The sequence below is a fragment of the Simochromis diagramma genome, unplaced genomic scaffold (genome assembly GCF_900408965.1).
Source record: "Simochromis diagramma unplaced genomic scaffold, fSimDia1.1 OVJJ01000753.1, whole genome shotgun sequence".
Classification (NCBI taxonomy): Eukaryota; Metazoa; Chordata; class Actinopteri; order Cichliformes; family Cichlidae; genus Simochromis; species Simochromis diagramma.
Window position 1 is genome coordinate 777880 of NW_024387523.1, and position 27961 is coordinate 805840.

General features: G+C 40.0%; 1 protein-coding gene across 2 annotated transcripts; it reads left to right on the forward strand.

Annotated features, from left to right (window-relative positions):
• The first annotated feature begins 2016 nt into the window (after positions 1–2016).
• Positions 2017–27934, forward strand: atp1a3a (ATPase Na+/K+ transporting subunit alpha 3a). 2 transcript variants are annotated; one of them, XM_040020739.1, is made up of 24 exons: positions 2017–2158; positions 2312–2388; positions 14291–14404; positions 15122–15181; positions 15431–15634; positions 16696–16809; positions 17117–17251; positions 17762–17879; positions 18671–18759; positions 18948–19127; positions 20480–20678; positions 21238–21482; positions 21657–21849; positions 21998–22173; positions 22281–22417; positions 22544–22694; positions 22808–22976; positions 23587–23741; positions 24315–24438; positions 24679–24824; positions 25064–25194; positions 26280–26381; positions 26625–26716; positions 26949–27934. In XM_040020739.1, the coding sequence occupies exons 2-24, from the start codon at positions 2383–2385 to the stop codon at positions 26975–26977; spliced, it is 3069 nt and encodes a 1022-aa protein (XP_039876673.1). In that variant the 5' UTR covers positions 2017–2158; positions 2312–2382; the 3' UTR covers positions 26978–27934. The 2 variants fall into 2 exon arrangements, with proteins under 2 accessions (XP_039876673.1, XP_039876672.1); XM_040020738.1 differs by having other exon boundaries at positions 2017–2388.
• Positions 27935–27961: the final 27 nt, after the last annotated feature.

Consider the following 27961-nt stretch of genomic DNA (forward strand, 5'->3'; position numbering starts at 1 on the left):
AATGTGTACAAAACTTTGCGTTGCATTAATTGTATAAAAGGAATAAGTGTAAAGTATTGATTGATTGACTGGCTTTTCGTGAGTCTTGTCTGTGAAAAGCACTTATAAATATAAGTGTTGTGAATGAATATTTGGCCCCCTTCTTGAAGGGGTCATATTTATCACGCTTACATTTTCCTTGTCAAGCTAATTTTAATATTAGACAAAGATAACCTGAGTAAATGCAAAAGCAATTTTTTAAAAGATGATTGACTTTACGAAGGGAAAGAATTATCCAATCCACCCTAGAACCATGGAAACATAATAACTGATAACTGATAGCGCCACCCTTGGCAGCAAGAACTGCAATAAAGTATTTGCGATAACTCCATCACTTTGGAGGAATTTTGGCCCACTGTTGTTTGCAGAATTATTCTGATTCAGCCATCCAGGGCCTTCTTTTTTTTTTTTTTTTTTTTTTAGACTTTGAGAGGTGGACTTGCTGGTGTGTTTTGCATTAGCCCCACAACATCACACTATCACAGGGGTGGGCAACTCCAGGCCTCAAGGGCCGATGTCCTGCAGGTTTTAGATGTGTCCTTGATCCAACACAGCTGATTCAAATGGCTAAATTACCTCCTCAACATGTCTTGAAGTTCTCCAGAGGCCTGGTAATGAACTAATCATTTGATTCAGGTGTGTTGACCCAAGGTGAGATCTAAACCCTGCAGGACACCGGCCCTCGAGGCCTGGAGTTGCCCATCCCTGCACTATCACCACCATGTTTAATTGCTGGTATGATTTTCTTTTTATAAAATGTTGTGTTTGATTTACTGCAGATGTAACGGGACACAAACCTTCCAAAAAGTTCAAATTTTGTCTCATCAGTCCACAGAACATTTTCCCAAAAGTCTTTGGGCCTTTGGGCTCACCAAGATGTTTTTGGTACATTTGAGATGAGGTTTTCTGCTCTTTTTGGTCAGCTGTGTTTTTCTCCTCTGAACTCTCCCATGAGTGCCAGTTTTGCCCATGAACAATGACTTTAACTGAGACAGGTGATGCCTGTAGTTCTTTAGATGTTGTTCTGAGTGTTTTTGTGACCTCTTGGATTTTGATGTGATCTTGGAGTAATTTTAGTAGTCTGGCCATTCCTTAAAGGCTCACCACTCTTCCAAGTTTTATTCATTTTAGATGGATCCTACATTGAAGTGAATGTAGGCTATACTTCACTTTTCAGACAAGTTTTTACTTAATTGATTTCTCATTTCAGCTTACTGGCAGGGTGTGAGTAGTTAAACTGAAGTCAGTTTTCCAAAACAATGTGGTTAATCACAATTAGTTCATGATTTAACGTTTTTACATAGGACATTGGGACAGCTGTTTTCCATTAAAAAATGAAATCATTGTTTAAAAACTACATATTGTATTTACTCCACTTATCTTTGTCTAATATCAAAATGATACTGATGATCTTGATGATCTGAAAAATGTGATAAATGTGCAAAAGGAAAAAGAAAATCAGGAAATATTGTTTCAGGGCACTGTAAATGTAGCAGGAATTTTAAATAATACAGCGAAAATAAAGAAGATAAGTGTTTGTATTTTTACCATATTACTGCAAATTAAGACAAAATGTTATTCCAATATCAAATTAGGTCAAATTTACCTAACATTTAATTTTATTCAAGACATTCCAATAACAGTATTCAGAACAAACTGAAATGATTTCACATTTATTTGTTTGTTTGTCTTATATCACTCATCCAACTTGTCTATTGTATTTTACATAGATTATTTGAAAATATGTTTTCTTCTATTTTACTTCTAATTGTGCGGAATGTCTGGTGACAAGTACAGATACTTTTTCAATCACAGTCTGAACTCAGCCCCACTTTGCTTAGGACCTATCTGTTCATTCGCGGAGTGATAACTGGGGAACCCTGGGTGCCACGGCAGCCTGCTCACAGCCGCGGAGGGAGACGGCATCCGAAGAAGAAGCCTGCCGCCCGGCTCTTCTTTCCCCCGGCATCAGTTGAGCCTCGCAGGGACACGGCTGGTGAAGTATCACCAGCGGCTGCGTTTAATTTAACATTTTACTCAACAGAACACATCTTTTTGATGTTCATCTGAACGGGATGAAGATTTGATTAAGTGTTTTATGAGCCGTCACTTTGTCAGGGTAACCTTAGTCCCGTTCCTCTTAAGAAATTATATTTTAGGGTATTATGATAGCTACTTAATTGATTTTTTTGTCGTTTGAGCAATAGCTAACGTAATCAGCCGAAGGGGGCATTTTTTCTTCTGTCCTCTGCCCTGTCTCCTCGCCTTATAGAGCCAGTTTTTCTGGTTGAATCGAGCCTAAAAAAGCAACTCGTCTGAGGAGAGCCGACTGAAAGCGCCAAAATGGGGGTAAGAGACGAATTTCTTGCGTCTTTCTTAGCTAGCATGCTATAAATTATATATATATGTCGGCTAAAGTGTGAGTTAGTAATGTTAACGGTCTGTGGCCATCGACGTAAGGGTTAACTGTACGTGGAGGCACATGCATGATGTTACAATGACATTGAACGTGCTGGGATATGTATGACTTGCCTAATCAAGTGGTTAGAGTTATTTTGGCAGTGCTACGTTAATTTTTCAGTCTCCCAAATGGATGCAATCGCCCATTATGTGCCTGTCACTGACGCCATTTACCACACCAAATCAGCGCACTTGTAATTAACGGGTAATGGAGGTGATTCCTGTTGCCTGCACACCAGGTCTTCTTTTTCCTTCGGATCATGCGCCAGATTTGTGAGTCAGTCCGCCGCATCCAGACTCCAGCCGGTGCGACGGAGCCGGTGCAGGGTGGAAACCCGCCACAGTAACGTTGGCCATTTAGTGTTTGAGTTCAAGTAGCATATGTGCAGCTCCCAACTATACGATAAGCCCTTTAGTGTTGCTGCTTGACCTGCGAAATCTGATTCATTTTCCCCAGTGGGTGAAAAGTGCTGTCACGCCTTCATGTTTAATCATTCAGCAGACAAAAGGGGCGTTTAGCTCACTGACCCTGCACTGCAAACGCACTGAGATCAATCCCGATTTTTAAAGATGTCATAGGAGCTTTCTCCCAGAATGGTGCTGTAATGCTTTCAGTAATCTAACGATGACCCCAAGCAGGCCCAGTGTAGAAATAAGTATCTTCTCTCTCTGGTTTTAGCAAGAATTGGTGATGAAGTGACAGAAAAATGTGCTGCTTCATGCACCGGTTCCAAAAAACGGGATTACACGGACCGCACATCTGGCGTTGGACCTGCTGCAGACGATTGAGGAAATTCACAAATCCAAAATGCACAATTATTCAGACAGCGTAACGACACGGATAAGCCCGGTCCGAAATGAAATCTTTTGTGAATAATACGCGTGTGAAACGCGGAATTACGCGTGGGATACGTGTAACCTTTTGCCGGTAAACCCGCAGTCCGGACTGCGGAATATCATCTCATCCCTCCAAGTCTGACTGCGGTAACTCTCAGCTGTCGCAAATGTGCGTCTCCTCAGTTATTATTAAAAGAAAAAGAGCGATCACGATGTCCTGAATTCATTTGATTATTTGAAAGCCATAATGTTAAACGTCCAGATGCACAGAGAGGGTGGTGTCTGGCACTCTGAACCATAAAGGCTACGACCCCCCCCTAAAATTTCCCCACCCGCCATTTGCTGCGTTTTCATTCAAACATTACATAATGCGACGATGCGTCGTGCTGCTGTCATTGAGGATACGGGCTCGGTGGATGTGGAGGCATCTTAGGTCTGGGTACCAAATGGGCACGGAGGCAAATGCGTCAAAATGGTTCCTCAGCAGTGGTCGACCCCCACCCCCAATTTTTCACATCCCACACACAAAAATATCAACTGCTTAGAACTCAAAGGAAAATGGGCTTAAATCTACCTGTTTTACCCCATTAGACTCATAAAGCGTCAGTGATCTGTCAGTTCATAATACATCCTGTTCCAGCAACAACATTTCGATGTCACAGCTTCAGTCATATATTATTACTTTGATTATAACGGGTTAATTAATATAATGACTCAGTGTCCATATTCATTAATGTAGTATTACAGCCTGTATTTTTATTACAGTTTTTTTAATCTTCCAAAGTTACTTTCACTAAATACTGAGTTTCTCCTGCATACAAAAAATGATGCCCTAATCAAAGCCACCATATTGTAATAAAAGCAGCTTGTAAGTGCTTATAATTAAAGAATAAAACATTTTGCTTTATCAAATGGCCCGAGATGACAGGAAAAAACACTGACTTCTGTTCAGTAAGGAAACACAGAGTCTGTGCTTAAGTAATGATTTGTATTTCTTTGCATAGTCATGTACCCAAGGCTCATTTTACACCAGGAAAAACCCTATTTTGCATCTTAGTGGGTTTTTTTTTTTTAATATATACATAAATATATTGAGTTGATAAAATCTGGTTAACATGTACGTTAGAAAACTGTAGCTGCTCTTCTTCAGTGCCTTTCCCTCCCTGTGCAATGTAGTCGCTTTCTCTTCTGTTCTACATCCCAGTTTGGATGGGATGAGAGTGGAGGCTGAGTTGTGGAAATACAAATGGTTGTAATGCTTTCCACTAGATTGCCGAAGGGGGAAACCATACACATCTTTGACCACTGCGTGAAAGAGAGGAGGAGGAGGAAGAGGAGCTGAGGAGGAGGGTGTGTCAGTGCGTGTGGGGGGAGTGGAAATTCCCATTTTCAAGCTGTGGTTTGCCTGAAGACTGGACAGATAGATAAAGCGGATTTGAGTGAAATGCACTGTGGTGGGGGTGGGGAACACCAGAGGGAGGCTCAGTTGACAAGGCAACTACAGGGTCATTTGATCCAGGCCAATCAATCGATAGAGATGGATGCTGCAGAAGGCAGCGATTGGATTGGTGGTGTGAAAGGATGGAGGTCAGCAGCCACAGGCTTCGCACGGAGGTCCTTGTAATTGGTAGAGTGACCAAGATACTGTGACTGACACTAGCTGATGGAGGTAGAGAGAGAGGGTGAGAAAGAGACGGCTGTGTGGTGAGTCACCTTGAGAAGGGTGAACACTGAAAAAGATGGAGGAGGCAGAAATGTAAAAAGAGCTGGTGGGATGCTGCTCCTGTGCAGCGATGACACAGAGGAGGGAACAATGATGGAGCCCCAGCAGAAAAAATGGAGAAATAAATGCTGAGACTCAGAAAGAGAAGAAAAATGTACAAGGATGAAAGCATCTGCTCATATCCCATAATGCACTTGGTGCGGAAGCTTCAGGAGAAGAGCCAATCACAGTGGAGAATGGTGTGGCTGTGTGAGTGTAAGCATGTGTGAGGCAGGCAGCTCTCATGAATAAACCCGCTCTCACTGACGATGTGTAATTCATACAGATGAAGCTCTCGACACTGTCAGACCTCTTCACTGTAGTGGCTGCACTGAAGCTAACTGAGTGAGCTCATATTCTCGTACACCAGTTAATGTTAGTGTACAGTCATTCGTGGTTGAAACACTCATGTCAAAAAATAGCAGATGAAAGCATTAAGTGTTGTCTCGCTCTATAACCTATAAAAATATGTCAAACTGTTGTTTTAGTCATTGCTATCAGTCTCATGTCTTAAACATTCATTAACATGATGACAGTCTGTCCTGAGCTCATCGTGCTAAAGTGAATTACTCAGTTCAAGTGTTATTATTATTATTATTATCATTATTATTATTATTATTATTATTAAGGTTTTGGCCAGACTTTTCACATGGTCTGATTGTAGAAGCCAATTTGTAATGTGTCATAGATGATGATGTAAGATGGGTGGTGACACAGTGATGCAGTGTTTAGCATTCTCCCCTCACAACAAGAAGGTTCTGGGTAAGATTAAGATACTGAATTTTAAATACGTTCTCACTACTAAATTTGCAACCAAGCTAAACCAAAATAAAGTAGCTTGAGCCATTCTGATGTCCAGAGGTGTATTGAACTTTACTGTAGGAGAGTTTTAAATGTAAACAGGAATTTGATTAGCCTATAAACACTGAATTATGCTTCTTGTCGTCTGTCCTAATGTCCACTCACCTTCTACAAGAACCACAAAAAAAAAAAACATCTATGGGTTTAATGGCTGCAGAGTATAGTTTTAGCTACAAACCATATACTGAGCTAAGGCTTTAAGTTGTGGGGTTAAAGGCCCGATATTAGTCACAGGTAACTTTATAATTGGGGGGTTAAAAAAGCGGGCTGGAATGATCTGGAACATCATTCCAGGACCTCCAGTTAATGAATGATTCAATCTTATAAGCATCTTAGTGCATATTACTATCATATTAGTTTCATTTTCATGTGCTTGCTTAGTGACAGCATGAAAATACCTGCTCACTAATAATAAAGATCCTGTGGACTTTTTACATCTTCAATACATTCTGCACAGTTTTCACAAAATACTTCTGTGACCTAAAAGTACAGCTGATGTATTTCCTCGGGAAAGAATAAAACATTAATGTGCCACTCTGATAAATGGAAAAAGACGAAAAAAGGACAGGAGAGGACAATGAGAGATTATTTTCAAAGGTAAGCATAGCCCAGCAATTGACATGTTATAAACTTGAAATTTAAGTCTGACATAAAATTTCAGACTAAAAATTCATTTTAAAGTTTTTAAATGAGATACTGTATCTATGCATGATGTTTTGCTGATTATTTTTGGCTAAATCCACAAATAGTTGCACAGGTTACGTAATCACAGACCTTACACAAAGAAAAATCTACTGGACCTCATGAAATAAATTATTTTGTGACTTATTTCTAAGTAATTCTCTCTCCCACGATGTGTCGCTATACCAAACCTTGGTATCCCCACATGCCAATTCCTACCTAAACGCCTGACAATAACTGTGCATTGATGATAAGTGCGATTTATTTTTTTAAATTAAATATATTGTCCCAGTAGCAGACGACGAATTTTATAAAATTGTGTGTAATTATTTTTTTTCTGTTCTTTAGTACAAATAGTCTGTGCTGCCACAGTTTGTTATTATATATGTAATAGCAGTTACAACATAGTCTGTTCTCATGGTCATGTTGTGTAATTGTTCCAGTCTATCTACATTTCATTTCATTAATACTTAGTCGTAGCTTCCTGTGTCTAACTAGTTTCCATCTGTGTGTGTGAGTGTGCAAATAGCATTGATCCACACTCCAGCAAATCAGTGATCAGGGTTTTCCGATATCACAGTTTGTGCTCTCTGGTCAGTGTAACATAAACCTCCTGGAATGTGGAGTGATGTTACCTTGACATCACTAACTATCTGTATGACGTCTCTGGTCTGAGTTAGAAATTAGTCTGAAATTAAGGAGGATAATGAAGGTGAACCACTCAATGCATTCCTGCACTACCATACAGACACACTGCATGCAGAGCAGTATTGTTACATAACATACCATCACATTAAACATTACATTATTAAAACATTTTAGTTGCACCTACACCCTCCTATCAGTCACAGGAAACCTCACATTACCCACTGAAAAGTTGATGCCATCACTCTGAGCCTTTCAGCAACTGCTGTTTTCTGTCATACTCATAGATCTAATGCACTGCAGGGGGTGGCACACAGCCTAATGGTGGAGAATGCTGCAAAATGCACTTTGTGTTATTAGGAATGTACGGCCAGTGATAACCAAGTCTAAACTGTGCCTTTGACCAAATCACAATGGCTTTACTCAGTGTTCGATGTTCATCACTGTAAATACATATTCTAAGACATTATCATTACATAGTCTGCATCATGGTAATGGTTTAAACTGTCTCCTTTTGATTAAATCTTTTCTCGAATGAGCAGATAAGAGTAGTAGACAGCACAGAGACAGATGGACAGCCTGGAGGGAGGAGAATGTAAACAAAGTGGGAGGAGAGGGTGAAGGGGGGCAGTGCCCTCTTAGTCGGTGTGTGTGAGTGACAGGCAGTTCATCTGTGTTTTCCAGGTCGGTCAGTCCACTGATCTGTGTGATAATCCATTTCTTTGTGTATGTGGTTATGTTGAGCCACTGTGTCCCCATCAGAGCTACTGAACTCCAGTGAATGCAGTACACCAGCAGCAGCATCCTTCATTCAAAAATCTGAGCTGAGACTATGATGTTCTGTTCACTGGAGCATCTTCAGATTTAGCTGAAAATAGGCTAAATACTACATACTGAACATGGTTAAATACTAGACAATTTAGTGCCAGCTGGTGGGTTGTGTTTTTTTTGTTTGTTGCCAAGGTCATGTCCCAGTCTTGCTTTGCAAAGTGTGAAATTGCAGCAAAATCTTTAATTTCTTTACATTTACAGTCAGATGTCTCATTCCAAAAACTGTACATGTGAACATTTAATGGTTTCGTATTTCATATAATGTGTAATGCACATGATAAGACATCATTGAAGATGGCTAAGGCTGTTCATCCGTTTTAAAAATGGATGTATCATTGAATTTGAACTTTTATTGGTTACAATTTCAGTCTGTAGTCTAGCCCGCTTGGAATTAAATTGGGCTATATGTGGCCTTTTAACTAAAGTGGGTTTGATATCCCCAGTATAGAGGCTGCTTTATGAGTGTTTGTGGGCCATTTTGCAAACCATAAATCATTACCAATCATTATAGTTGATGTATTTCCAAAATAGAATCAGTAGCTAGGCTTGGGTAACAGCAGCATAATTTGCTTGCTCCCTGCTTTTTTTTTTGTTCAGCCTCTATAAATACAGGTTAAATCATTCCAATAAGACATAATTTTGATGAGATAAAACATGTCTTATTGACACCAAATGTTGATTATAAGCTTGCCTTTAGTTATATAAGCTCAAGTCTGTAGGACGAGATCAGCTGACAGACTTAAAACGCAAAGCTTTTCCGTAAAATGTTATAGTTTAGCACAGCGGTCCCCAACCCCCGGGCCTCGGACCGGTACCGGTCCGTGAGTCGTTTGGTACCGGGCCGCGAGAGTTGAGGCTCAGGTGTGAAATGTCTAGTTTTCAGGGTTTTTATCGGTTTTCAGCGTTATTTTGTTATCGTTTTTATCGTTTACTCGGTTTTCCTGGGTCTTTTCACGTGTGTTATGAATAGATTTTCTTTTTTTCGGTACCGGTACTAGTTTTATTTTGTTGTATTTATCCGCGACACCTTAAAGGCCGGTCCATGAAAATATTGTCGGGCATAAACCGGTCCGTGGCGCAAAAAAGGTTGGGGACCGCTGGTTTAGCATACATTCATTTGCCTCTGTTCACATCACCTGGCCTAAAGTTTTGTCTTTGCATAAACTTTGAATCTAATTGCATCATGTAAAAATTGCTTCACATCTGGCCTGAAGTTCAGTTGATAATGATTCTGATAATTACTGGCAGTAAATAAACAAAAAAATATTTGTCCTGCAAAGATGTGGCAGTGTTATATGTTAGTTGTCATAGTAACCCAAAAATAAAAGTTTAGACATTTGGTGACATTTGAAGATTTGTATATATCTCATTTGATGGTTGCCCACCAGGTTGCCGACTTTGATTTGTTGTATCAGAATCCTAGTGTTGTTGTTTTGTTTTAATTCTCTTTACGTTATTTTAACTAGGATGCCTCCATAAATGTCCCTGTCTGTCCGAGATTTGAGCAAGCAGTGATTTCAGCAGATTAAGAAGTTGCTTATCCAGCGCCTTTCCTTGCTGTGGTGTCATGAGCCAGGGGCCATACACCAACAGATTGAGCAGACTACAAATGTTCAGCATGTACAATCTGTCCCCTACCTCAGCTTACAACATCTGCTGCTCAGACCTCCTCAGGTTTTACCGCCTGTAACTAGACAGAGACTAGGAAGTGTGTATTTTAGCAGAGAAAGATAAAATCATCAATATGAAGTAGAATTGAACTAGATCAGTTTGACAGGTGGTGCTGAGAGAAATTGACTGTTGTTTGGTGCATATTCTACTTATTGCTTATAATAGGACTTGTACCAGCTCTAAATTACCCTAATGTGACGCAGTGAGTTCATGTGTGGTCTTCTGTGGTTTTCTTCCTTTTTCACAGTATTTTCACAGTTGGATGTCAGGGTTTCTTTTGTAGGGTTTCCAGTTGTTATAGTTTATATGCTTATGTCCTCGGTACCCAAATGTCACAGTAAAGCACCAGCACCAGGCGTTTTTTTTCTATCCGTGTTGCTTACTGTGGCACTGCTGTCTCTCTCCAATTTCATCCATCCCAACACTTTGACTTATGAAATGTGAAGTAAATCAGGTTTTCCTGTTTAAAATTTTGAGTATATAGAAAATACTTTCTCAAAAGGTTGACACCTTTTTTGGAAATTTAAGAACCTATCCTGGCTCTAGTTTGGTTCAGGAATACCTTTAAATGTCACATTGACTGGTAATTAGGTGTTCTCTGTTGTCTTTTGACACTGTTCAATAAGTCTATTGTTGTTTTGCATTTTGTGAATCTTTTGAAAATCTTTAAAAAGTCATCAAGTATGTCTCCTCCAGCTGAGTAAATGTTAGGAAAAACATGACTGGGAATGAATATGCACAGGCCAACGTTAGAGCAGCAAGTGCAGTGCTCACCTGCAGGATTTCTGAATCCTACTGAAGGAGAACAAACTGACTTAACTCTGAGTCAGAAAGTGTGGATGCATTACTGATTGCCTGATTTCTGTCCGCCTGTGTAGTACAGATGGTTTTTTTATATGAGAGCAGTGTTTATTCACAGAAATCTTTTTATCAGTGTACACTGTGAAGTTTTCTGACGTACTTTTCATCTTATGTGATCATGAATAACCATCATCACAGTAATCTGACCCACAGTTGAAAGCTGGTGAAAATCCTTCATTTGGTTAAATTTATATTGAGGCACAAACCACAAACATTTTTTAAAAGTTTAGTGATGTGTGTGTCATACTTATTCATATTAGAAACGTTGCAAAATCTCTGTGTAGAAGTTTCTCAGAGTTAAACAGTCAAGCTAAAGTATTTAAACGTTTTAAAAGATATGAGTCTGCCATTTAATTTTAGCAGTGCTACCATACTTTTCTGATAGACAGCACAATCATGGCAGTGGTGCTTTTGTAAACCTGAATCTCGTGCAGTCCTTAGACTGTTATTATACTGAAAAACTCGACTTTTTACCACACAGTAAAGAAAAGCACAATCAAGATAAAGAATCAGACTTACATTGGCAAGTTCTTGCCTAACACTATTGATATTTAATTAACAATTTGGCATTTGTAATGTGCAGTAAAGATAGAAAAAAGGAAGTTAGAAAAATGCAGGATAGCAGTATCATTTTCCTTCATTGTTTCAGTCAGTGGTAATTCTCACATTTAAACATATTCACTGCATTTTTGCCAGAGACTTGATAAGAAAGACGTGCCACGCAAAGATTTCTGCGAAGAAATCTATAAAATTTACACGATTCTCCAACAGCAGAGATTGTTTGAGAGGTATAACTTCTGCTTTCTAAAATCTTATATTTGGTGCCAAACTTTATGAGCCATTTAATGATATATATTTTAGCTGATGACTCTATATGTGCAAGTTTTTAAATCAGTGTTTTCTTTTCTTCAGACGTTTCAGTGTTGTAACAAAGCGAATGAGTAAGGATGAATGAGAGAGTAGTATTGGGAAGATAGTAAAGAGAAAGAGAGAGAGAGTGATGAAAAGGGATTATTGTTGTTCACTGGGTTAATCTGTTAGTGTAGTAAACAGCCGTAATCTGCTGGCCTGCTGGATCAGTGTCCAGGGAACACTTCACCTCCTGACAGATGGCAAAAAAATAGATACTCTCATACACTCTACACAGAAACCACAAACTTGTAGCTAAGCAGAAAATAAACACGTGCACTGATTAAATCACTACTGCACACATATATACATTTTAAAATGGCCAGTTTTAATATTACTTCCTGTTACTTTTTTAGAGTAATTCATTGCCTGTCACGCAATAAAAAGGTCAGCAGTGATGCATTGTCTCTATAGAGTGGCTAAACAGTTGTTTATTTGCCAGTATCATGATGTGCAGTCACTAACACATTCGAATTATAAACACACAAGTTAATATGTGAGATAGTCAATAAGTTTTATTGTTTTTAAACCAACAGAAGTCATTCATTCCAAATGAACGTAAAGAGAGAATAGAACCAAACGTCCAGCCATAACTTTTTGTCTGTTGCACCACATTGAACAGGAGTACTACTAGGCTGGATAAGAGCTATTTGCAAGTTATATTATAGTACCTATCCTAATACACCACTTTGTTGTGTAAAGTAGCATTTAGACAATTGTGGTCCTTAAGGGTTTTCTCCACAGTAAAAGATGCTGATGCAATTTTGACATGGAACTATTTGTCATATGCACAAACTCTAAGACTGCACATAGGCAGATGTGCAAAGCAAAATGTCATTGGCTGTCAGCAAGCCATCACCCTATCAGCTTTCATTGCAGTTAGGAAAAAACAGATGGTAAACAGTATGAAGCAACCATCAAATCAGTGTGAAACCTCTCGGCCCAGACTAATCCACATGAGAGCTTTCCCAAAATAAGTCACTTCTCTCATCTTATCATGCAAGGTTAAACAGAATCTGATTGCCAGTGTGTGGCTGTTCACAGAGTACATTGTCACATTTGGATGGTAGCAAAAACATCTGTGTAGTGTTGCACACAAAATAGTCACACGTTTTTCAGGGTCAAAACCCTTTCAGGAAATGTGGACTGACTTTATACCCAAACTATATTTTAAATTTAGATTTAAACTTCATAGATCTGATTAGACTGTTCAATGTTCACAATCAGGGAAAGAGATTTCCTTTCCATGTTTTTATAAATGCATCACTTTATTGACCCAGCTTCATGAACCAAATCAATATGTCATAAATTGCCTCCGTGTACCTCTCACATTTGTTCCTAATGATACTAAGCATTAGGTTGTATCAATGTCACCCTAATAACACATAAAAGTTAAGTGATTAACTTTTGATTAACCTCTGCCAGTGAAAGAAGCAGCACAGCAGCAGACCTGAATAAGTCACTTATAATTTTGTCTCTGAGAAACAAGTTTGCATGTATAAAGTATATGTAAAGACTGCCTTGACTATTACAGCAGAGGATCAAGCGAGAAAATAAAAATGGAAAAAAAGCACCTGTCTTTTCATACAGCAAACTTTATCTAATTATGTTTAAAAACAGTGGGAAATATTGTTTTTTTGCTATTTGGTCTCTTTACTTTTACAGTAAAGCATTTATATAACACTGTGCTTGAAATGTAAATCACGTGGCGTGGCTTTGTAAATCATAACTTGTAAATCATGAACGTGTCATGCAAATCAAGTGTTGTAAATCTAGTGTCACAGCTTCTACTGTAAGCTTAGCCTCAGTTTACCAGTGAGACATGCACTGATGTTCTCTGGTGATGCGTTTCATTTGGCAAGTAACCACAGCATAAATAGTGACTGGCTAGGAATGTACCACTGGCGAAAATAGTCAACTCTGGTATCTTTGTATTGCAGATTATTTTATTTCTTTTTCAATATGGACAAATTTACATGTAGGACTGTGTGCAAAAGACAAAGGAGTAATTAGATCTAACAAGAAAATCCATAGATTTCTGACAAATAAGATGGATGAGAGTGTTTATAATAGAACGACATAATTTAGAAAATGAATGCACAATGAAAAAAAATTGTGAGACCTTGCTGGTGCATTCATCTAAATAAATGTAGCATACACACATTATGTGCAATCATTTGCACATTAGGAAACTGCTTCAGATTTTGTTGTTTCTGTCTTATGACATATTAATTTCCCTTGATCCTCCTCTCAGCCACAACAACAGTTTAAACAGCAGAAGCCTAAATGGAGACTCGTGTAAACGGCAGTTTAAGAGGAGCTCTTGATTCAAGCCTGTTCTCTAATGATGCCAGATTTAATCAGGAAGTCTTGACACACCAGGGGATTATAGCCAAGTTTAGATCTCAACCTTAATGTTTTGTCTGGGGCTTAATATGGAAGAGGTAGAGACAGAATCACACAAGCCACAAAGTTTATTAACACGTTTATGGTCCAGCCAAACAGTTCTCTGTAGTCATTGTTGTGTTATTTTGTGATTACTGGTAAAAACTATAGATTATAACAGCTACAACTCTGGCAGTCAAATCTTTTTCTTTCTCCCTTGATGGCTCAATAAAGCAGTGTTGTTATTTGGATTTTTTTTTGTTGTGAAGTTGTTTGTTGTATTTAAAGATTCCTGTGCTGCATTGATAAATTAAACAATGATATACATGTTTTCTTTCTGCGTTACAGTATGGACGGTCGGACAGCTACCGCGTGGCTACCACGCAGGACAAGGATGAGAAGGAGTCGCCCAAGAAGAAGGGAGGCAAGGATCTCGATGACCTGAAGAAGGAAGTTCCCATAGTATGTACACTTTTTAAAACCACTTCATCTTAGCCCACTGCTTTCGCCTGCAGGTTTTGGCCAGGTGCTGATGTATAAAATGGAACTCTTACTGAGGTTTGAGAAATGAAAATGCAGAAAGACACATACAAGGTATGAGTAGGCTTCTTCATAGACAGAGTAAACAAAAACCTTGAAATCCCAGCTGAGTGCTGAGAAGTTTGTTAAGCTTCCTGGCCCAAGTCCAGCATTCAAAGAGCTGAGATCCAACTGTAATCTAATCTCCCTGGTTAAAAAGGAGATGGCAGAGATGAGGTGTTCTGTAGCAGCTGGTGCATAGTAATGTTACAGTGTGGTTTGACATAACATGCCAGAGCAATTTAATCCTCCTGTGGAAGGATATTCTTCTGTGTGAGGTAGGAAGCCAAACCCACAGGAAATCCCAGTGATACAAAACTGCATCAGATGTTCAGATAATAAAATCATAAATAAATGTTATCAGTCTCTATTATTATTATTTACAATTATTTGAAACATTTGTAAAATACCAAAAACATTGATGAAATTTTATGCTGGCAACCAGAAATCTCCAATATTTAAAACTCAGCGACTGCTTCGTGTAAGTGGTGATTTGCTTTTATTTGCTTCTTGGAGTTAATTTGTAGTGTTATCAAAATAAATAAATACATTGTGACTGAGGTTTTGATTGATTTCACGATAAATCTTTATTCTTTGTAGACTGAACACAAAATGTCTGTTGAGGAGGTTTGCCGGAAGTACAACACCGATATCGTTCAAGTAAGTACTTTATTTCAAATCAAAATTACACTTTTGCACTTTTTGATATTTCTGTCTGGCGTACAAGTTGGTGTATGTTGCACCGCTTATGAAGACTTTTTGAAGTGCAAATGGATGTTATACATAAGTAGGCCATACCTACTGTACTACCTTTTTTTCCTTTCCTGTTTTTTCACCTCTGGTCTATTTTTCTTCCACTCACATCGCATCATTCCATCGTTTTCTGTCCATTGCTTTTATAATTTCTAGGGTTTGACCAATGCCAGGGCTGCAGAGTATCTGGCCAGGGATGGCCCCAACGCTTTGACTCCACCCCCTACCACCCCAGAATGGGTCAAGTTCTGTCGTCAGCTGTTCGGTGGCTTCTCCATCTTGCTGTGGATTGGTGCCATCCTCTGCTTCCTGGCCTATGCCATCCAGGCTGCCACAGAGGATGAACCTGCTGGGGATAATGTAAGTGGTTTGTCAGGATGGGTGGATAGATGATAGAATAGATTATTAATCCTCATTCATTTTAAGTAGGCAGGGTTTGTTGCTTAAAATACGAACATCAGCACCTATGAGAAGCTATACACAAAATAAGGATGAACACATTGTTTGTAGTGTGTGTGTGCTGTGTCCTGTAGCATATCACTTTACAAAGCAATTTGCTGACTCACTACTCTTTAGGGATGAGGCTGCATCTCATCCCTATGATAAAATATGTGTCAGCTGTTTGTAGAAACCATGTCAGCTGACCCATCTCTGGAGTGACAGACACCGTCTTGTCTGTATCCACTCTGGACTCGCCACAGGGAGCATATGACTCCTGGCATTGGTAATTGCAGGGTAAGAGTAGGGCATTTACAGGTCAGCACTGTTTCATGCCAGGTCAGAGCACTGAGTAGAGCAAAGGACTGAGGCTAAATGACTCTGACACACGCAGCATTAAAGGACAACATGCTTTGTTCGGACCACAGGGAGGTCTCGGGGTGAAACATCACCAGTTTTGAGTCATGAGTTACGAGTGGCCAAGAGTGTGTCAACAAACTGTATTTTCACACACTGTCAGATGCTGAACGCAAGATATGAAAGACAAGATTCAGATTTACAGCTTAAGATGGTAAAACATATGACAGCAAACCAACATAGTCATAAAACCACTAATAAAGTACACTGCAAACAGATGGACAGCGTTCAGTTCGTTGAGTCCAAGTCAAACCACGTGCTGCTGTCAGCTCCAGGATACGAGACTTAAATGAAAGATGATTTATGTTATTTCTAGATTTCAAACTTTACAGAAGCCTTGAGTTCCTGAAATAGCTTTGGTCTTTAGCTCTTACATGCCTCTGAAGTCCAGCATTGATTGACACGAAGTTAGCGTCTGACTTTGTATCTCTGTTAGTCTGTCTTTTTTTTCCTTCCTTTCCTCTCATGTAATCAAGTTTTAGATAAAAGTTGAGTCTTTTGGTTAATTTCTTTATAAATATGACAGTCTGACACCTTTTTTTCCCCCTTTCTGTCTTTCTCTACAGTTGTATCTGGGTATCGTGCTGTCAGCTGTTGTCATCATCACCGGCTGCTTCTCTTACTTCCAGGAAGCTAAGAGCTCCAAGATCATGGAATCATTTAAGAACATGGTCCCTCAGGTACCAGAGACTTCCTAGTCATCGTCAGGATCATGCCGGGATGTTTTTGTGGTGATTGTTGTGCCAGAAGGGGATTTCACAAAATGTATTGCTTGATTAAATTCAGTTTTCCAACTGAATTTGCTTGAAGGAGGTTTGAAATAAATTATGCTGCAGTTTGTGGAGTGACTAAACATTTAGAATTCAAAGACCAAAGGGTGCTGAAAATTAATGAGTGTATCGCTTGTCGCGTTCTGTGGTTACGTATTATATGAAGTGATCCTCCAAATAGCATGTTTACGTCTTTCTTTGTCACTCTGTGATCCAGCAAGCCTTGGTGATCCGCGAGGGAGAAAAGATGCAGATCAACGCTGAGCAGGTGGTTGCAGGAGATCTGGTGGAGGTGAAAGGAGGAGACCGGATCCCTGCCGACCTCCGCATCATCTCCTCACATGGCTGCAAGGTGAGCTACAGGCACAGACAGATTCATGATGACAGACATTCAGAGATAGTAGAAATCAAGGATCTAGAGACAGATCCACAGGGCAAGCGATTCACAACAGTGTGGATAAAGGAGACCTCAGAAAGTTAATGGCATTCGGCAACTTCAAGCAATAGCAAGAAAAATAATCACTGAAAAGCATAAGTGGGTCCCAAGTGAAACTTTTCTCAAAATCAAGGAAACCAATTAGAGTACCACCATTAACAGTGCAATACACTGTTTATTGACATGGTGGTAAGTGCATTAGAGGGTTACCTAGGCAACTGGACTCTGGAATGTCCACTAAGAGCAAACCATCAGCAACATAAATATTTGTGGCAAGTGAAACGTGTCCTGTGTGGATTCTGCTGGAAAATCTGTGTCTGTATCTCTCTCTGGATTTGTATGTAGCCCTCAACAAGTTTCTCTCTCTTGTCTTTCTCTTTTTCTTTGACTTTCTTTTTTTTTTTTTGTCAATCCTGCTCTGTCCAGGTGGACAACTCATCCCTGACTGGTGAATCAGAGCCCCAGACCAGGTCACCTGACTGTACCCATGACAACCCCCTGGAAACCCGAAACATTGCCTTCTTCTCTACCAACTGTGTTGAGGGTAAGTTTATCACCATTATCATCATCACCATTTTCCAACAGTCAATTACACCTTTATTCTAATATGATAATGTACATCAGAATCAGAATACTTTATTAATCCCCAAGGAAATTAGGGTTACAGCAGGCAGCACGCTAATGGCGCATGTGCACTTACAAAGGAACGTATGACCAACTTTACACAAACATCACATTGGGGAGACATGTCAGAAAGGTAGGCTGATAGGAAAAAAACAACGAAAATACATAACATGAGGTAAGAGGAGGAGAAAAAAAATTCCACTCAGACTGAGCTCCTAGTGGGAGAACCGTTTGATAACAGAAACATACATAATATTGTACCTGTTGTTGGTTTTGGCGGGGGTTGTGTTCTGTTATTTTAACAAGATATGACCCAGGATTTCATTGCATTTCTTCATTTCCCCACGGTGACAGTGAGTTAGATATGGAATGAGTGACTTCTCTGGTCATCAAAAGCAGATCTAGAAATGTGATCCTATTTAACCTTGTACCAGTTCCTTTCTAATGGATGCTGTTGTAGCCATTGTATTATCAGCATTGCAGCAAAACGCATTATGAATCTCACAGTGTATTAATTGGAAAATAGTAAGATGTGGTGCCCTCTGGTGGACACGTTACATTCTTCACTACGTCTCCAATCATCATCACTCTGTCCGCTTGTTCATCTATATTATCACACTCTATTTATTTATTTTTTCGTTCTCTATTTTTTTCCCCTGCAGCCAGTGTTGAAGTGCATATATTTTAAAACCGTTCCCTCTGTTTTTCCAGGAACTGCACGTGGTATTGTTGTGTGTACTGGTGATCGCACAGTGATGGGACGCATTGCCACCCTCACCTCAGGTCTGGAGACTGGGAAGGTAAATATATTATATATAATAACTGCTCACATCCATTACAGCGAGAAACTAAAACCGTGTAACTATACACTCATTCACTAAAACTCTTGTAATATTATTTAAAGCCTGTATATTGTCTTAGTTGTGTCTCCTTATCAGAAATTAAATCTCTTTGCAGTCAATTAAACATCTTCTTTTTTTATCCTCAGACACCCATTGCCAAGGAGATTGAACACTTCATCCACATCATCACAGGCGTGGCTGTTTTCCTTGGCGTGACCTTCTTCATCCTCTCCATCATCCTGGGTTACTCCTGGCTGGAGGCTGTAATCTTCCTCATTGGTATCATTGTGGCTAATGTGCCCGAGGGACTGCTGGCCACAGTCACTGTGAGTTGGCAGAGAGATGTGAAACTAGTGGATGGTGCAATATGGAGTGTCTGTGTGTGTCCAAGATCCTTAGGTGTGGTTCAGGTTTTTGTTTTGTTTTGTTTTGTTTTTTTAAATTCGTCAATAAGGCTGAAATGTTAGGATTGGTAGTATGTGTGTGTGTCTGACATTGATTTGTCCAGACTTGGGTCAAACTGTAGCTTCACATAATATGAAATACAAAGAAATTAGATGAAGCTTTGAAAACTTTTTGTATCATGAAAGCTGTTTTTTCAAAAATTTTATTCCAACACTCACTGGTATTAAAAATAGTAACATTTCTCATTTTTAGTGTGTTAGTAAGTCACTCTAATATCGATTTTCTCACAGAGAGAAGGTAACAGACTAAAGGTGGTGTCACCAATCACACTCCTTGGGCTGTTAGCGGTTTAACCCACGTCTGAATGTGTGTTATTTACATTAGTTTCTGTTTTATTTTGTGTTGTTTCTGTGGTTTTTGGCTGGTGTTGTGTTGTGTGTGGTTTGATCATGTCTGTTTGCTTGTGTGCTCTCTGTGTGGTTTGATATTGTGATTGTTATATTTCGTGCTTTAACATTCTCAGTTTGTTTCTGTGGTGAAATGTTGTGTCGCCTCTGTGTATTTGTCCTTTCATCTCCCACTTCCTCTCTCTTTCTATTAAAGGCAGTCCCATATGTGTTTGTGTGTCTCTCTCTCCATCTTCCTTTTCGTGTGTCTCTCTCTTTTCCAGGCCAGTGGCGGTGCTGTCTGCAATGACAAGGACTAGCTAATGTAATGACATTAGGCAAATGTTTCTCAGCACCATGAACTGAATTTAGGCCTCCTGTGCTTGGCCTTGGCTAGTTTGACTCACTGGTCTTGCCATACTTGGCATGGTACCATAATGCACTGCTGCTCTGCTTCACAGCATCGCTCTTTCATGCTTCATGTTCTCTCTGCACTGCTTGTTGGGCTGTGTTTTTATATCCTGAAAGGACTTTTCTGTTCTTACTGCATTGTTATGTATAGAGTGCTATGTTGGTGAGCAGAATGAACGTTTCCAGGCATCTGGGTGGTTTTTATTTCCTAGTTGGGGTTATGTGTTTCAGGTTGTTGGCAGAAATTAGTTAAGTGTCTGGAGATGCTCATCTGTTCTTTTAGTTTACAACATAGATACTAATTGTATTTTTCTCTCTCTCCCATTGATTTTGTCCATTTGTTTGTGACGATCATCAACAACTCTTTCCCACTTGTTTTCTTTCTTTCTCTCCCTCTCACTTTGCCTTTGATGCCTTTCCTCTGCCACTCCCATTTCCTCCTTGTTTTTGTCTCCTGCTTCATCACTCTCCTCCAGGTGTGCCTGACACTGACTGCCAAGCGAATGGCTCGCAAGAACTGTCTGGTAAAGAACTTGGAGGCTGTGGAAACTCTGGGCTCCACCTCCACCATCTGCTCTGATAAGACAGGCACCCTGACCCAGAACAGGATGACCGTGGCCCACATGTGGTTTGACAATCAGATTCATGAAGCTGACACGACTGAGGATCAGTCTGGTGAGATTTTGTTCTCTTTTTATTTAGTAAGCATTAAATGTGTGCCTCCATGCAGTATATATTAAGTAAAGTGCAAATAAACAGGATTGTGAAATGTGTGGATTTTAAAGGGCGCGAACAAAAAAGCTTCCCTTAAATATAGCAAACCAGTCACCGTGTGCAGATACACTGCCTCCAGTGCTCCTGCCATGCTTGTACTACCGTTTTGTAAGCTGATTGAGCACCATCTGCAGTTCAAACTGAATCTTAGAAACTCTTAAAATGGTGAACCTGAACTTGGACGTGTCTGAACATTTTAATCACACCTTGTATTCATTAGTTTTTAATCTTGTTTTTGTGCTTTGAAAAAGTGCAACAAACAGATTAGCTGTTTCATTGCTAAAAGCAAAATGTGAGACTGGAACTACATTCTGTTCTATTTACATGCCACATAATGCATGGAAACAAAGCACTGAAGTAAAGCTCAAGATAAAATGGCAAGATTTAACCGTAACCTTTCGCTGTATCAGCAGCTGGATGCTTGGATGAGGTTCAATGACTTCCTTTTTGCTTCTTGTAGGCTCCTCCTTCGACAAGAGCTCAACAACATGGGTGTCTCTGGCTCGCATTGCTGCCCTGTGCAACCGCGCTGTGTTCAAAGCAGGTCAGGAATCTTTGCCCATTCTGAAACGAGACGTAGCCGGTGACGCCTCAGAGTCAGCTCTACTGAAGTGTATCGAACTGTCCTGTGGCGCCGTCAAGGCCATGAGGGACAAGAATAAGAAAGTTGCAGAGATCCCGTTCAACTCCACTAACAAGTACCAGGTGAGTACCAAGTACTTGTTTGTGCAGAAAGAAAATATAATAAGCAATTACACACATTGCCAGTTCATTTCAACATGAGCTGAATCAGGCAATTTGTAGTAAACCGGCTTAAACATGCAAAGAACTGCATACCAAATATTCATTCATACTAATAGTTCAATCCATTCCAATCAGCTCTCAATTCATGAAACTGAGGAGGAAAACGACAATCATTACCTGCTGGTGATGAAGGGAGCCCCAGAGAGGATCCTTGACCGCTGCTCCACCATCATGGTGCAGGGCAAGGAGCAGCCGATGGACGATGAGATGAAGGAGGCTTTCCAGAATGCCTATCTGGAATTGGGAGGGCTGGGAGAGAGAGTGCTGGGTAAGGATGATCGGAAAACGAATTATTTCAAATGCCATGGAAAACAATTAGTGAAATACAATTTTGACTTTTCTTGCTCTCTGTGCTCAAACTGTACTAAATCAAATAAATTAATTGTGTGAGAATTTAACCATCCCTCTTCCTTCAGGGTTCTGCCACCTGTTTATGCCTGAGGACAAGTACCCAAAAGGTTTTGCCTTCGACACCGATGACGTCAACTTCCAAACTGACAACCTTTGCTTCGTTGGCCTCATGTCCATGATTGACCCTCCCCGCGCTGCCGTGCCTGATGCTGTGGGCAAATGCCGCTCAGCTGGCATCAAGGTGGACACCTTTCTGTTCTGACAGTCTGTTATTTGTCTCTCATTCTCTAAAAATATGTGTCTTCTGTTTATGATCTTCTAATCTTATTTCTTCTTTTCTTCCTTTAGGTTATTATGGTGACTGGTGACCACCCAATCACAGCCAAGGCCATTGCTAAGGGTGTGGGTATCATCTCGGAGGGAAACGAGACAGTGGAAGACATTGCTGCACGCCTCAACATTCCTGTCAGCCAAGTGAACCCCAGGTAACATTTACTCCTGTGGCTGCATCATCACTGCTAAAGCTTTTTTTGAGCCATAATACATAATACTGAAGAAAAGAAAAAATATACATATATTTATAATTATATTTCTTTCTTTTTGGAATGCAGGGATGCAAAGGCCTGTGTGATCCATGGTACGGATCTAAAAGACCTCACACAGGACCAGATGGATGACATTTTGAGGAATCACACAGAGATTGTCTTTGCCAGAACCTCCCCACAGCAGAAGCTCATCATTGTTGAAGGTTGCCAGAGACAGGTACGGTTACTGCACTGCCACTGATTTACAGGTGAACAGAGATAAACAAAAGTGTAATTAGTTTTTATCTCTGGCGCTGTAAAGTGAGTTTATGTGGCCTCTTCCTCTGTCAGGGTGCTATCGTGGCTGTGACCGGTGATGGTGTGAATGACTCTCCTGCCCTGAAGAAGGCTGACATTGGTGTTGCCATGGGAATCTCTGGCTCAGACGTATCCAAACAAGCTGCAGATATGATCCTGTTAGATGACAACTTTGCCTCCATCGTCACTGGAGTGGAAGAAGGTGAGGGACAAACAAAAGGTGGAAAGGTGGAGTGTGGCGAGGAATCTGGGCTACAAATGACAAAACAGACATAAAAGGTGTAGGAAAAGGTTCAGCTGAGTTTTAAAAAAGTACCCTATTTGTTCGCGGTTGTCATGTTTGCAACAGGAACTCAGCAAAAGTGACGCCACAACTGCTAGCACACGCAGTCATCATTTCTGCCTGTTGTGCACCTCTCAATATTTGATGCTCACAGCAGGACTAGTGGACTGAGATTCATATTGGAGACACAAGTGTACAAACAGTTTTGTCTTTACTGCAATTTCAGTTTTATATCAACACAGGAGAGAGGCCGATGTTGCAACAGCTTTAAAAGTGAGAGATTTTGGAGAAAACTTTGCTTCCTGTTTCAACATCTTCTAGTCGCTTTTTATTTCTGATTGTCAACACTGGCCCTGCACGAGACAACTGCAGCTCCTCAAGGACCAGTGTAATGGTTAAAGGACTGTAGTGATTTTCATGAAAAGAAGTTCAACAACTACTTAGATGGGCAAAGCACAGTTCACTCAAGTTTTGTTCGAGCATGTGGCATTTTGTTTGTTGTATTTATACACCACCTTTGTCTTTCCAGGACGTCTGATCTTTGACAACCTGAAAAAATCTATTGCGTACACTCTGACCAGCAACATCCCAGAAATCACCCCCTTCCTCTTTTTCATCTTGGTCAACATCCCCCTGCCTCTGGGTACCATCACAATCCTCTGCATCGACCTGGGAACTGACATGGTGAGAAAAAAGCTCAGGACAAAGACTCAAAGACGAGACGTGCTGTTCAGGCTATAAAAATAAGAAAGCGCTGTGTGAAATAACCTTTCTGAACAGATTGTCTCAGTGCATTCATCACTCAAAACATTTTAACGTACACACAGTAAACCAGTAAAACCATGCTGGACACTTGAAGCTGTTAACTGCATGCGCTCATGTCAGATGCATACCTGATTAATGCCTTTTATTTATTATAGCAGCCACGAGAACAGCTATTCAGTGTGGTCCCTTATGATCAGCATCGCTGTGAAGAGTAAAATATTAAACATGGAACAGAGGTGGAATTCAAGGTCATTTTAAATGGGACCTTTAAAGAACACTAGGTGGCAGTGTTGAACCACTATTTATAAGAAGCAGCTTTCACATTTTCCACCCTCTCAAAGAACAGAATGTATTAATACCAAATCCCTAGATACAGAAAGACCAAATTTTCATAAACGTTATAAAAACACACATCAAGAATATATAAGTAAAGTTACCAATGAATATCTCAAATAAGACAGAAGTGTCTCTTTTTCCTTTCTCCTCTTCCAGGTACCAGCCATCTCTCTTGCTTATGAAGCAGCAGAGAGCGACATCATGAAGCGACAGCCCAGGAACCCACTGAGGGACAAACTGGTCAATGAGCGACTCATCAGTATTGCCTATGGACAGATTGGTAGGTACATTTATTCTTTACAGTTTGTGGCATTTACTGTAAACAGTGTTCAGGCAGCTACATGGAAATGGTTTGCACTCTACAGCACTCTCATTTAATTTAAATATCACTGTTCTTTTCCAACTGTCTAAAACGACAGATGGAAAATCAGTCTTTAATGACCATGTCGAGTCTACAGGATTTTACTGTGTCAAATAAAATGTATCATTTGATTAAGGGACTCTCTGTTTGTCTCTGTAGGTATGATCCAGGCTCTTGGGGGCTTCTTTGCCTATTTTGTCATCATGGCTGAAAATGGTTTCCTGCCATCTCTGCTTGTCGGCATTCGACTCAACTGGGACGATCGGTCCAACAATGACCTGGAGGACAGCTATGGACAGCAATGGGTATGAGTGAAATGTTATAATGTCAGTGTCTCTTGTTTCAGATATGTTCACTTATGTAGTGGCGCCACTGAGTGACTTGATGAATTTGTGACATTCAAACAAACCTTTTGTTTTTGTGCCATAATCTTTGAATGATTAATGTAAGTCTTAATTCAATACTGATGTAATAAAAGCTATTTATAAACAAATCTATTGTAGAAAGCAGACCGGAGATATTCTCTTTCTCATTTCCTGTGCAGACCTATGAACAACGTAAGATTGTGGAGTTTACTTGCCACACAGCCTTCTTTGTCAGTATTGTGGTGGTGCAGTGGGCAGATGTGATCATCTGCAAGACCAGGCGTAACTCTGTGTTCCAGCAGGGCATGAGGTAAGTACAGGTTATTGAAGAGAGCGTACGATAAAAAGAATTCCTTTTAAAAATGGCGGGCAAAAAATAATCTAATTGATCTCAGGCTTTAAAAACCTAAGCAATTCTGATAAACCACATTAGATATTAATAGTGAACTTTTTGATTGTGTGTTGAATTTTGTAAGGTATGCAATTTTACCTTCTTCTTACAGTCAGTTTGTATGAATGAAATGACAAAACACAGTGACGACAGACATCTATTGCAACGGCAGCCATGCTGAACCAATTTTAGGTTTATTTTAAAGGGAAACATGTAGGAAAACTGTAGCTCAGTAGACACCATTACAATATACAGTCTACAAAGTAAATATATCTAGGCATAGTACTTATTTTTGATGGATCAGTTCTGCATTGCTGTATTAGTACTTGGAGAACACAACAATCTGCGTACTTTCAGAAGTATACAGGTCTCGTATCTAAAGAAAAGGCATCAGTTTCTTCTTTGATTGCTTTTTGGTTGTTGTTTTGGAAAAACAGAAAATTGATGCTGAACATGAGAGAATGGATGAATGGATCACAACTATGATTCATCAATAAGATTTGATTTGGTTTTTGTATTTATTTCCCCATAGCATCCACTAGGTGTCACTAGATAACCACATTTACCCATGTGCGCTTTCACATATGTTGCTCTTTTTCTTCCGTCCATCTTGTTTGGTCTTACGCTGTGTGTCCTCTGCCCATGATGCTGTGTTCTGCAGGCAGCATTTGTAGGTCAGGCACACAAACTAATATAATGTTACTATAACTGTCGGCCTGCAGGGAGTTGCCTTTGAAGCTTTTTCTTTGATTCAGAAGTAGGTTGATGCCAGCAAAAAAACGGCTGCCAACTGTTCAGAAAACAGACAGTGTAGTGTTCTGTTTTCTGAAGAGCATCACTGACGAATGTCCGAGATTTTTGAGTAACGGGATACTTCTTTGCTTGGTGACTCTTCATCTACTTGTGTGTTTTTTGGCTCTTCGCATCTGTTTTTGCATTTTTTTTTTATCCATACTTGTGAGTGTTGTAATAGCCTCTCTTGTTTTGCATTTGTTTTCTTTCAGGAATAAGATTTTGATCTTTGGCCTGTTTGAGGAAACGGCTCTGGCTGCTTTCCTGTCCTACTGCCCTGGTATGGACTTGGCACTACGGATGTACCCACTCAAGTAAGTGGCATTTAATTAATAAAGAGAATCATCAAACAGCAGAACAAAACATCATCAGAGTAACTATGGATGTTCAGTCCATAAAATGTATATTTTCAGGTAAGGAATTGCAAAAACAGTTTCTTTGTCCTGAATCTCAGCGGACTTAAATTTACCACTGTCTCTTTTGTCCCGTCCTGTCATGACACCCTATTCATTCAAATATTCTCACTCTGTCCTTTGTTCCCACTCGTTCCCTCACAGGCCCAGTTGGTGGTTCTGTGCGTTCCCATACAGTTTCCTCATCTTTGTTTACGATGAGATCCGAAAACTCATCCTGCGCCGAAACCCCGGAGGTGAGCTCGCACACAACCATATATATTTACTTGTTTAGTGGTAGGATGGTGTCAGTGAACTGGAAAGTGGTGATATATTTTATAGGAGAAACAGAGGAGGCATAGTGTGGGTTGTGAACAGTAATATAACTTGATAAACTAGAGGTGTATCTATAAAATATTTTCCTTCAGTCCATTGACGGCTAACGTTTCTCTCTTTCTTGTGCTTCTTTCCCTCTTTGTCTCCATGCAGGCTGGGTGGAAAAAGAGACATACTATTAAATTATCAAAGCATCATTTACTTCTTGTCCCATTTTTCCCTGAATTCATCCCTTCTTCTCTATCTCCCTCTGACTTTCTCTTTCCTCCTTCCTTGCCTCCATCCATCTCTCCTCTCGGCATACTCGAAATGTACAAGAAAAAAATGTTTACTCCTCATCTTTGTTCCTCCATCTTCATTTCCTAAAGAAACAAAAAATCAAAATGCCAAGACGACAAGAGGACCAATGACAGAGGAGGAGAGGATGGGGAAGAGGGTGCATTTGTAAATCTTCCCTGTCCTTTCGGTCCCTCTGTCCCCCTTTTTTGTATCCAAAGCCTACACAGCAGTAGTCTGCCAGTAACACTGTTTGTGCCGATGCTTACTACACTGTTAGCTACAGCAACTCTTCGTACATGTACTCAAATTACATCGCTGTGTGGAACCAAATAAAGAAAACATCTTGAGAATAAAGCAGAAAATCTGACTGCTCCACTGCAATCTCTCGGGCCAAGCAGCACAACAAAACGGCAGCTCCGGTCTAGACTACGACCTGGCAATTTGAGCGGGTGGGTGGCATCATTTTTGTTTAGTTTTTTATTTTTATTTTTATTTGTATTTATTTATTTATTTATTTTTCCTGCCAGAGAAAAGCTGCCCAGATCCAGCTCAGTAATCACTGCCATTTCCTGCCATTCGCCTACCGCGACTTTCCTTGCCTTTTTTTCTCTCTCTATTTCTATTTACTCACTGCCAGTCTTTCACTGCCGTTCTCTCTTTCTCCTCCTCGCCTCCTTTCCTATCAATAAAGAATCTGTGTCACCATAAAACCAACCCACTGTCTCACTCACGCCCACAGCAGGGTGGAAAAAAGTTCACTTCCTCCGACTCCCCTGTCCATCCTCCCTTCCCAGTGTTGTTTTCTGTTCGTGTTATTGTTGTTTTCTAATAGACAGCTGGGTGTGGTTTTTTTTTTGTTTTTTTTTAAAAAACAAAACAAAGTTGTT